The sequence below is a fragment of the Chrysoperla carnea genome, chromosome 5, assembly GCF_905475395.1.
Source record: "Chrysoperla carnea chromosome 5, inChrCarn1.1, whole genome shotgun sequence".
In the NCBI taxonomy this organism is placed as follows: Eukaryota; Metazoa; Arthropoda; class Insecta; order Neuroptera; family Chrysopidae; genus Chrysoperla; species Chrysoperla carnea.
The window spans coordinates 31,179,262-31,190,663 of NC_058341.1; the positions used below are offsets into that span (position 1 = coordinate 31,179,262).

Consider the following 11,402-nt stretch of genomic DNA (forward strand, 5'->3'; position numbering starts at 1 on the left):
TTGTATTATTATTTGATGAAATTGTGAGTTAGTGGTTTTCCTTCTTATTTTACTTTTACCGAAGTATCTGTACGTTTGGCTATTAGGAACGCTCCTAGACTATTCTTCAGTTCATTTAAATTAACTCCAAATCCATGCATAAATGAATTGGTAGTATGATTTTATATAATGTGCATATCAATTGAAATTGATTTCTGAACACGTCAAGTCATTCTTCGTACATATGGTTTCTTTATATTGATTGTGGTGAACTGTGGCCAATCATCAACAACAACATCGCAATGTGTGTATGTTGTGATGGTTATTGCTCGTATCTTGTACATAAGTGATCAAAAAAATTGAATAACATTGAATACTTTTAGAATGATTCAATTGAAATATAATGTCAGAATTATATGCTATTCACTCAACCCATGCTTAAGCGAAGATAGTATGTATATTTTAAAAATTACACTAAGAAATAACTTTTATCTGAATATTTGGAAATTAAAGCCCATTAAGTATATTTATATGTATGAGCATTATTGGAACTAATATCATCTGTAGAAATTTCTTGGTATTTTTAAGGTTATTTTAGGTTAGAAAACTTGTATCCTGTCCACATTCTCATTGCTTTGTTTACTGTAGCAGTTTATTGTAAATCTTCTCAGGATTTCACCGCTGAATCTATCGGAATGAGTTTTATTTTAATTGTGCAAATGTTGTTGGATTCGCGATTGGCACCAACTATACGGTTCTGTACTTAATTATGCATTAAATACTGTTTAAATAATTATTTAATACCTTATATTTATAAATATTGGCCCCAAGCTAATTTACGAAAGGTCGAGCGCTCCATCTTCTACGTCAGTACCTAAGGATTCATCATTTGTACTAACCAAATAAAGGTTTGTACAATTATTCATCTTATTCCGACAGATTCTGAGGTTGACCTCTTTTCTTGACTAAGATAATCGGGTTAGTACCTATAGTTTAAGTCTTTTATCGTAGTTCTATTTTAATTCTTCGGTTGTCGCATAGCAAAATGATATTTTCAATAGTGAAAATATTCTTGCAAGCATATGCATAGTTTAATATTTCCTCAAATTTTTTGGCTATATTCATTCTTGTGCATTTCGTGAGTACTTATTACTTATCTTTGAACATTTATTACGCCACTAACTTTTTTACATAAATTTAAAACAGAATGATGACATGAAATATTTCGAATCGAGTCTTTTTTTTCAAATATGTGAGTATGTCCGTACAGAATCTTTTTCAGAGCAACTACGAATTACGTTACGCCATGCTGATTGAACTATCTGTGTAGTGGATATAGTTTTAATATTTGTAAAAATAATAGAAAGGACAGGCAAAGTAGTAATGACAGGCAAGATGAATAATATTGCTGTGTATATCCGATAGTACTAAATACTAACGCTTTAATTATAGCAGGTACTATTTAATTAGAAGCTGTGCACTGGGAGAATTAATTGGCTCTACAAGAGCTGCCGGTATTAGATAGTACGTTGATTTTAAAAGCTTTAGTAAACTTATTTGTCGCCGGTGATAATTTGTTTAATGTGTAAAAAACATTGAATCGACTATCATTTTGATATTCGAAAGGTAACACCTTAGTTTTGATAAAGAAAATCAATAAATTCATTTTGCCGGTTCGTATTCGAAGTTTATTATTTATAATAACTATTGTGATTGTACAAGAGTCATTTGACTACTAGGTGCGTTTTGCATTATATTATAATTCATGAAAAAAAAAATTTTAGTGTGGTAATCAGATATATACATATAGTGATTTCAAATTAAGTTCACTTGGTTAAACAGTTTAACCTTAACGCTGATTGAAAACTAAATCAACCTTAACTTCATGCAGTGGCGTAACTACTGTCGAATTAGATGTTTTTCATTCAGAAAACTTCCTTTCCCTCCATATACTCTCCGTCTTTTTAATTTTGCAACAAGGAAAAATAACGAACATTTTTGCGCTGAAACTGCTTTATTTATACAGTGCAAATTTTTCCCTATTCTGGAACATTTTGTACAGCTTTCCTTCGTATTTTCCCAAACCACTGATTGCTTACGCTTTTAAGACCATGACTACGGTTTTCACGACGAATCTCGACATTATTAATACACCTGACATATCAACTGTCCATGAAAACTGCTTATAAACCGCAGACAAAACGCGGATGAATGGGTAATGTTTGGGAAGATAAAGTGCATTTATTTTTGTTTGTTTACTTAATTTGCAGGACTTGCTAGCTAAGCAACTTCCCTGAGAGATTGAAAAAGTAACACATTTTTTTTAAATCGTATGCATTTTTAGTTTTCCAAGAATTTTATTTCGAAAACTAAGCGTCCAGAGAAAAAATTACAAGAGTACAAAAGTTTTTTGCTTAAAACTGTTCAAACAACACAAAAATATTTTTTATTTTGAAAAAAATTAATTTTTTACTTGCGCAGTGAAAAAATGAAATCGCCGGAGTAAGTGTCGAACTAATCGCAAATTAAAAACTTATTGAACATTCCGTTTTTTTTAAAGGTAATAATTTATGCACATCCTGTATAAGATATTAATATTTAACTATGATCTCGCCACCATCTTTCCATAATAGTCAGTGAACTTTAACTGAACATTTGTATTAATAATAAATTTCTATTTATAGTTAAACTAAACCCTCAAGAGCTCTCTCAATGTTGTTCATTGATGCAAAATCATTTTAATATCTAGTTTTTAATACTTTATACTTGCTTTTGCAATAACACCTTGAGACTTTTTTACATATGTTCACACCCTCAGTCCGCGGAGAGAAAACGTTATATTATTATTAAAAAAGATAACGTTGGCCATTTTATTAATATTATTTGCATTAAATTACCATTTTATTTAATCGATATGCTGAAGGTTAAGTATTGACGACATTTCGAATTTCTTGAAAATGTTCAGTTTAATTTATTTTAATATGAAATGTAAAAATGGTATTTATTTAACTGAATAAAATTATGATGATGAGGTTATGTTGCTATAATTTTTTTTTAAGGTTCATAGACCTTTTATGGCATATCATCAATGATAGTACGAAAGAAAATGCACTAATGCAAAGTACATTTTTGAGGCACACAGTTTAATTTAAGTACCTAGTTTTATCTTTTAATTTTTATCTAAAATAACTTATATTAAGCAAAAATATAAATGCGAATCAATTTAATTTTACTAGAAGCCTCGAAAACACACTTTAAAATTCAAAAAGATGTCTTCCATAAAAGTATAGAGTGGGGCTCGAGTCCAATGTTGTAACATTGCGCTATGGGTTGTTGATAGATACATATAATTCGTGCATATTTTCCAATTATTTTTACTTTAAGTTATTTTTAACTATTTATAACTATTTATAAACTTATTTTCAACTTATTTAACTTGTAAGGATTTTTGTATTTGCTCAAAATTCCTGAATCGATTGGAAAACTTTTAGTTTCCGAGGTAACCTAGATGCCGGGTTTTGGTGTCTGTTGCAATTTTTTTGGATTTTACTCCCAAAAAGCAAACAATTATCGAGCGATAGGGAACATAGGATATATAAAAATATAATTGGTATAAGTGAAATAATTATTAATAATATAGAATAAAGTTGTTTCTAGACCGAAATTGTTTAAATGTGACGCAGAACAAAATTGCTCATAAACATGCTGTTACCCTGGGCATCATAGCCTGTGCTTCACCGCCCTGCTCCATTGCGTGACATTGCTGAATATGATCCTAGGTTAATATTAAAAATATTGACTATGTAATTTGTTTTACTTCTCTATAGATATAGTATTAAAATAAATTCTCCGAGAACTTATGAAAACTAATATTGACAATAGGAAAATTATGGATCAACATTAAACAAAATTTATGATATTATTATTATTAAATTATGTTAATATTTTAAGAAAAACTTTGTTGCTATGAATGAATGCAATATATAAGAGATTAAATTGCCGGATTACGTCAGACATTTATGAATGGGGACTAACCTCAATCAAATAAAAAGGAATCAACGTCGAAATTTCTTAGATTTTACAACAAGTTATTAAAACCATGTATTTCATTCAAGTTTTTGGATTTGTAACATTACTATGGGGACTTTTCATAACCGGAATTAATTCAAGCAACTCTACTAATATAGTAAGTTGATTAATTGATTAATTATTTTTTGTTTTAGATATTTCAAATTTTCTAAAACCTGATTATAAAATATCTTTTCGCCTACAATTATAGCGTTTTTAACACAGTTACTAAGCCTATCAAAGAGAGAAGTTCTGTTACTATCTGATAAAATAATTCTTTTTTTACAGTATCCGAAGCCATTGCCGATAGCTGCTCAGAGCAAATCAATTCCAAGCGATTATTTTAGGTTTCTAGATAGTTATTATAAATTTCACACGAGTTCGACAACATGGGCTGAAGCAAGACGAATTTGTGAAGCAGAAGGCGCTTATTTAACAATAGTTAATTCAGAAGATGAAGCCTATTTTCTGGTCCGTTTATTTAGTCAGTATCCAGCTGCAGTTTTAAATGGTATAACTTGTTTGAATGGTGCAAACTTTGTTTCCATTGGATTTCATGATATATTCCAAGAAGGAGAATATGTTACAATAGATGGTATGAAATGAACATCAAAAATACTAGAAAACAGAGAGAGCTTGAGAAATAATATTGAAATTAATTTTTTAGGTAAATCAATAAGAAGTTCTGGATATATTCATTGGCAACCAGGTGAACCTAATAACAGTGCTGGTGAAAATTCTTCAGTGGTGGAAAATTGTGGTTCGTTCCATCGAAATGGCGGCTTAAATGATCTCTCATGTCGTTGTCGTATTCCATTTGTATGTGAAATTCCTGTTAATTCGTGCAGTGACTAAGATTATTTTTTCTTTCAATATTAGTTTTTGAATCAATTAATTGATCAGTTAAATATTATATTAAACTAAATAAATATTATTCTCTTTCTTTGAATATTCCTTTCTTAAAAAATAATCCTGCTTTTATATTCCATACATAAACTCATAAGAGCGTAAAGAGTGGGTAATTTTCAGAAAAAAATAAATTTGTATAAATTCGAGCCGATCGATTAAAAGGTCGAAACATGTTGCATAAAATTATGACCCATTGCGTCAAATTACAAAACAATAAAAATTTTTACAAGTTTTTCAAGGAAAAACCGTAAGTGCTAGGTTAATACCAAGTCCAAATACCTGATAAACACCAAAAAAAAAATTTAATGTCTAAGTGATGATCTCAAGATAATTACATCTTAACAAGAAATAACAATGTTGTAAATATAACAAAATCAAAAATATACAATCAAATGCAATTAGAAAAAATCGATTAACAGAAATAATAAATATAGTAACAATAACACAATGGAATAAAAAAATATAATAACAATAACAATCAAGACATTAACTATGAAAACAATAATAAAAATTTTGAGCAACAATCATGAACAAATTAACTCCAAAATATAACAATGATAATTTGATATAAATAAATTTAGTATAAATGAACTTAATTAATTAAGCATGACATTAATAATTCGTAATAATTCATTTAATTGACCTATCCAATTATATTTATCTTTATCGTAGTTGGTAATTTTAGAAGCTTGCAGCATTCTTCATGTGATCATAATATTGTAGAAACCATTTCAAAACGTACTACCCAATTAGTTACATATTTGGGACTCATGCTAAATCAGGCTAATGATTTCATGACCAAGAATTTTCCTCTTGCGTGTTAGGTTTAGCATTTTCAATAATCCAAGATGAAGAAAGAAACGGGACGCCTATAGGTAAGTAAATTTGTTTGCTATATAAATTTTGGCATCTCTGCGAAAAAGCATTATTTTGGTTTTATGGTAGTTTATATTTATTTCGTTACTTAAGTCAGTTTTTTGTTGGCATCACTAGCGTTTCTTAACCAAGATAACCAGGTTATAAGCATAAAGCAGCATCAATAAGTCCGAGCATCCGTCAATGATACCTTTTGCCGCCCCGTGCGATTTAAAATAAATTCGAATATCGATTATATGCATGGAGAATAGCCAGGAACTTAACAATTTTTCCTGGAGAACACTCTCAGTACCATTGATTTCAATCTGTGTTTCTACTGGTATAACCACAATACCTACGAAAAGTGATGCTGACAACACAGTTCTAACAAACTTCGTTCTTTTATCTCCATTCTCGTGTTAAATCTAACATATTGAACTTGAACAATATACTTCAACTAATTTATATATGACAAACATTATGCTAAGTTATAACAAACTAAGGGAAATAAGGAAATAAAATTAAAAAATATTAAATTTATAACAATTTATTGATGCAGAAACTAATATTTAAAACAAAAATTGATTCCAAAAGTAAAACTCTAATCACTACATGCATCTAGTGGAATTTCACATACAAAAGGACCACGACAACTGCATGGCAAATCATTAAGACCTCCAAATCGATAAAACGACCCACAATTTTCAGGACCTCCACTGTTATTAGGCTCACCTGGTGCCCAATGAACATATCCAGTACCTCTAATTGTGTTACCTGATAAAATGAACAAAGTAATTTAATAATGGCAATCATTTGCCGATATTAATAAAATTTGTACCGGCTATTGTAACATATTCTCCTTCTTGGAAAATATCGTGGAATCCAATAAAAAAGTAGTTTTGATTACAAGTTGTGTCACTCAAAGAATAAACTGGATACTGACTAAATAAACGAACTAGAAAGTATGCTTCGTCTTCGGAATTAACTATTGTTAAATAAGCTCCTTCTGCTTCACAAATTCGTCTTGCTTCTGCCCATGTTGTTGGGCTATTGTGAAATTTATAATAGCTATCAAAAAACCTAAAATAGTCGCTTGGAATTGAATTACTTTGAGCGGCTACTGCCGCCAGTTGCTTCGGAATCTGCAAAAGAGAAATCATTATGTCAAATAGACATTCGCATACGTTCTACCCCTCCAACCCCTTTGGTTTATGCTCGTTTAAATAATATCAAGGAAATTATTTCCAGATCGAGTTATAGCAATTCGAATTACCAATAGTTAATATATATTAATCGACTTACTGCGTTTGTAGAATTACTCGAATTAGTTCCTGATACAAAATGTAACCAAACCACCGACAGAATTCCAAATGCTTGAATGAAATGCATGATTCCTATCTTATTAAAACTATTTTCGAAAGAAAGTGATTTGTCTCTTTTTATATGATTATAATTAGTTACCATATATTTATCAGAAAATCATATGATAACGATATATATTATTGCATTCATTCATAATTATTTGCAAGAAAAATGATCTTAAATATTTACATAGATTGATAATAATGTCATAAATTTTTCTTTGTTTCCTTAGTTTTCCTAACGCAATTGTTGATTTGCTCATTAAAAAATTTTGGGTATAATAATTCATCTACGGTATAAATAAAATAAATAAAAAAAATTAAAAAAGCTGAAGTAAAAGTAACGAATGTAAGGTTAAAGATGCAAAAAGGTCCAATGAATGTAATTCATGTAGAGGCGTTGGATTTTATTACAGATACAGATGTAAATTGTATTGATTTGTTATTATTGTTCGACAAATCATCTAAGAACCACTATGGTACTTGCAAAAGATTGAGTAAGGTACAAGATACCTTTTTTTCTGTAATTTCTATTGCCGTTACCCTTAGCCTCAAAGCATAAAATTGAAATATTTAAGGATATGCCACAATACTGGTTAGGCTTATTCAAAATTTATTATATTTTAGATAAATCTATTGTTAATAAGATATGGATCACATCAAAGTAAATCAATACAAGATTTTTCCTGATCATTTCGAAACTTGATGATTTTTGATAATTTGGTTGACTTCATTTAAACCCATTTAAAAAGACCCACTCAACTGAAACTATTTAAAAAAATATCTTAATTGATTTAGAAATTTTACCTAAATTTTTAAAATGATATAGAATTATTGATACTCGAAAATTTTTTTTATCATTTTTTCGTATCATATCAAAAAATATCTACTTTGAATACCTTACTTAAATGATAAAATTTTTCCCACTTTACAAATGATTAAATGGGAAATGGGAGAAGTATTGAAACATACTATCACTCTATTAAAAAGATTATTGTCTATGGTAACCCACGCAGACGTTGCGTTAAACAAGCAAGTTCCCTTTAAATAATAAAATTCCACTCGTTTAAAAAAAAATTATAGACTACAACTTTGTTTATTAAAAAATTTCAATTCAAATATAACAATCCAAATTTCATTATGGTAGGTCATGTTATTGAAAAATGATCAGGTAATCATTTCTAATAAAAATTATACTTCGTGGCTTATTAAAATTTGAATATCATTAACGTTAATTGCTGATCCTTTAAAAACGTGGTGGTTAATAAATCACTGATAAAAAATCAATAGTTCATTTTCCCAAAACAGGAAAACTGGAAAGAAAAAATTCAAAATACTGTAAAAAATTCGAAAACTATAAAAAATTACATTAAGTGCATATTTCAAAAAACTATCAACAAATTTATAATTTGTATTCTTATCAACTTATGTAAATATTTAAGTTTTTAGTAAATATTTACGTATGCCAACAATATGCAATGCAAATCCTATTTGCATTTTTTGTTCATTCATAATAAATTGGTTGTAAGTAATCTGGGCATTATTTCTTTAAGGAAATGATCTTTGGATTATTCCTGTTTTATAACCATCATCATTGCTTCTACAACAACTCAAAAAATATTGTTTTTAAGGGGATACAGATTCCAAAATAGTTTACTAATAAGCAAATCCATCTTAACTTATAAATGCGTATGTCTTACGCAAAGTTACTTCAGTTGGGATTAATTCATATATTACAAGCCTTGGGCAGTAATTTTTTTGGTATAATCAGACTTGATGAAAATCACAATTTGTAGTAAGCAAATCTCATAACAAATTGGCTTTAATCAGTTGTATAATCCTTAAAGATTTTTAGTATCACAATTTACGAATTAAACTAGGAACTAAGATTTTACTTATATTTAGATCGAATTAATCGCGCAAAAAATTGTAGCCGTAAGAGATTTATTTAAAATGTATATTTTTCAAAATATTAGTATCTAGAAAATTGCCCAATTTACTCAAATAAATTTGATACAACGAGCAGTATTTACTTTTCACTAATAAACTAATGATATAGAGCTAAATAATAGGTGATTAACAATATTAGATGAAAAAATCTTTATTGACTAAGCTATTAGAATCACGTATTATATACAAATTAAAAAAATTATAATTCCAGGAAAATTATTGAAAAACACTAAGAAAAATTTATGATACTATTCTTAACTAACATAAATATTTAAATAAAATAATTGGATGTAAAGTTTAAATAACGGTTAGTGCAACTACATAAAAAAGCAACTAGCGATATTATTTCACAACTATTATCAAAAGCTGTTTTAATCATGCATTTCATACAAACTTTCGGAATTTTATTAGTGTTATGCGGATATTTTATAACGGGATTTGCAAATGAAACTAATTCAACAAGCGCAGTAAGTTTAATAAATAGTTGGGACCTTAAACTTTAAGAATATTTAGTTATTTAAAAAGGATCGATTAAAGAAAAGGTCCGAGTTCATTTTAACCTATTTACTTTTATAAAAAGTAATAAATTTTTCAAGAACTTGGAACAGAAGTAATTAGCATTAATTAAATCTCAAATTAAGTGTAATTTTATTGTTAAATTCCCTTGAATATTTGAAAATAATAATATTAGGAAAGCTGGGACATATTTTAGAATAATTGTTTAAGACACCGTGAAAAATTGAGTAATACATGCTTGAAATTTTCGATTTGCAAAATTTTATTTGCGTGAAATTTATAACGGATATAATATTTTTATCAAAACAGTCCATTTAGTTGAGCCTTTCGACCTACTTGGTAATGGAAAATGTTTGCGTCAGTCCGATTGTTATGTAAGCTTCTCTAAAAGCAGGCCATCATCCATTTTTTATCAAATACAAGTCCCAAAAATGTTATTCTAAATATTATTAATATTAGTAAACAATCATCAATATACTTTTTTATAGATTCCAAAGCCATTGGCAATTGCAGCTCAAAGTAATTCAATTCCTCGTGACTATGTTCAGTTCCAAAATAGTTATTACAAATTTCACAAAGATTCACAAACATGGGCAGAGGCACGTCGATCATGTGAAGCAGAAGGTGGTCATTTAGCAATAGTGAATTCAATAGAAGAAGAAATCTTTCTAATACGTTTAACAAGACAATATCCACCTGCAGTATTAAATTATGTTGCTTATGTGAATTATTTTTATATTGGATTCCACGATTTGTTTGAAGAAGGCGATTTTGTCACAGTTGACGGTACGCATCATAAAGCTAAGATTTTGACAATTTGAAAGCTAACAGATTTAAAATAATGTTTAGGTAAATCAATAAGAGATTCTGGATATGTAAATTGGACACCAGGTAGACCAGGATTTAATAATCCAAGTTGTAATTGTGGAATGTTTTCTCGTGATGGTGGTTTAATCGATATGCCATGCCAATATAGAAATGCTTATATATGCGAAATTTCTAGCCCATGTAATCAGTAAGTATATTGTTGGCATAAATTCTTTAACATATCGGAAAATTTGAGAATTTGAGAAAGTTTTAAAATGAGCTGCACATGATCCAGGTACAATGATTTTTAGCGGATATATAGTTTGAAAATTCGGAAAATTTGAAAGCGTACAAGGGTTGGCTAGTGTTCACAAAATGAGGTTGATCGGATTATTATACGAAAGCTTGAACAGTTTAAGGGAAATAAAACAATATATTTTATAAGTTATTCAAAATTAATGGCAATGTTTTCAAAATCGATTAAATCAACTTTTATAATTTTTCGTTTACCGTATCTCTTTTTTAGGGCACTGGTGCAAAAAATTGAGGCAAAACGAGTTGAACATGAATAAATAGTTTTAAACAAGACTATTGACTTCAAAACGAAAGTAAATAATAATAAAATTTTGTTACAAATAATATGTATCTGTGTGTAAATAAAATTAATTATCAAATACCAGAAAAAAATCTTGTGAAAATTGTCCCCGGAACTGTTTATGGCGCAGATTTTGTGAATTATCTTAAATGCTATAATTAGTTTTAATGAAATTTATTACCTACCTTTAAAGAAAAGAGTATGAAGAAAAAAGGAACTGATCAAGGATTTACTATACTTACTGTGCTCGACGTTGGAAGTGTTTGACTCGAAATCTTGAAATGCAACCAAGTACAGAAATGAATCCTTTTTTGATATTTGAAGGGAAGTGAATTTATATGATATGCTTTTGAACACGTTAT

General features: G+C 28.7%; 1 protein-coding gene across 1 annotated transcript; it reads left to right on the top strand.

Annotated features, from left to right (window-relative positions):
• The first annotated feature begins 4,009 nt into the window (after nucleotides 1-4,009).
• LOC123301094 lies at nucleotides 4,010-11,120 on the top strand. Its single transcript, XM_044883824.1, has 7 exons — nucleotides 4,010-4,165; nucleotides 4,336-4,642; nucleotides 4,715-4,894; nucleotides 9,435-9,589; nucleotides 10,127-10,424; nucleotides 10,488-10,653; nucleotides 10,972-11,120. Exons 1-7 carry the CDS (start codon nucleotides 4,079-4,081, stop codon nucleotides 11,015-11,017), a joined length of 1,239 nt encoding a protein of 412 aa, XP_044739759.1. The 5' UTR covers nucleotides 4,010-4,078; the 3' UTR covers nucleotides 11,018-11,120.
• The last annotated feature ends 282 nt before the right edge of the window (nucleotides 11,121-11,402 follow it).

Coding starts and splice junctions, on each gene's coding strand:
- LOC123301094 (XM_044883824.1), top strand. CDS start 4,079: ATGTATTTCATTCAAGTTTTTGGATTTGTAACATTACTATGGGGACTT. Junction 4,166..4,335: donor CAAGCAACTCTACTAATATA/GTAAGTTGATTA, acceptor CTTTTTTTACAG/TATCCGAAGCCATTGCCGAT. Junction 4,643..4,714: donor AGAATATGTTACAATAGATG/GTATGAAATGAA, acceptor TTAATTTTTTAG/GTAAATCAATAAGAAGTTCT.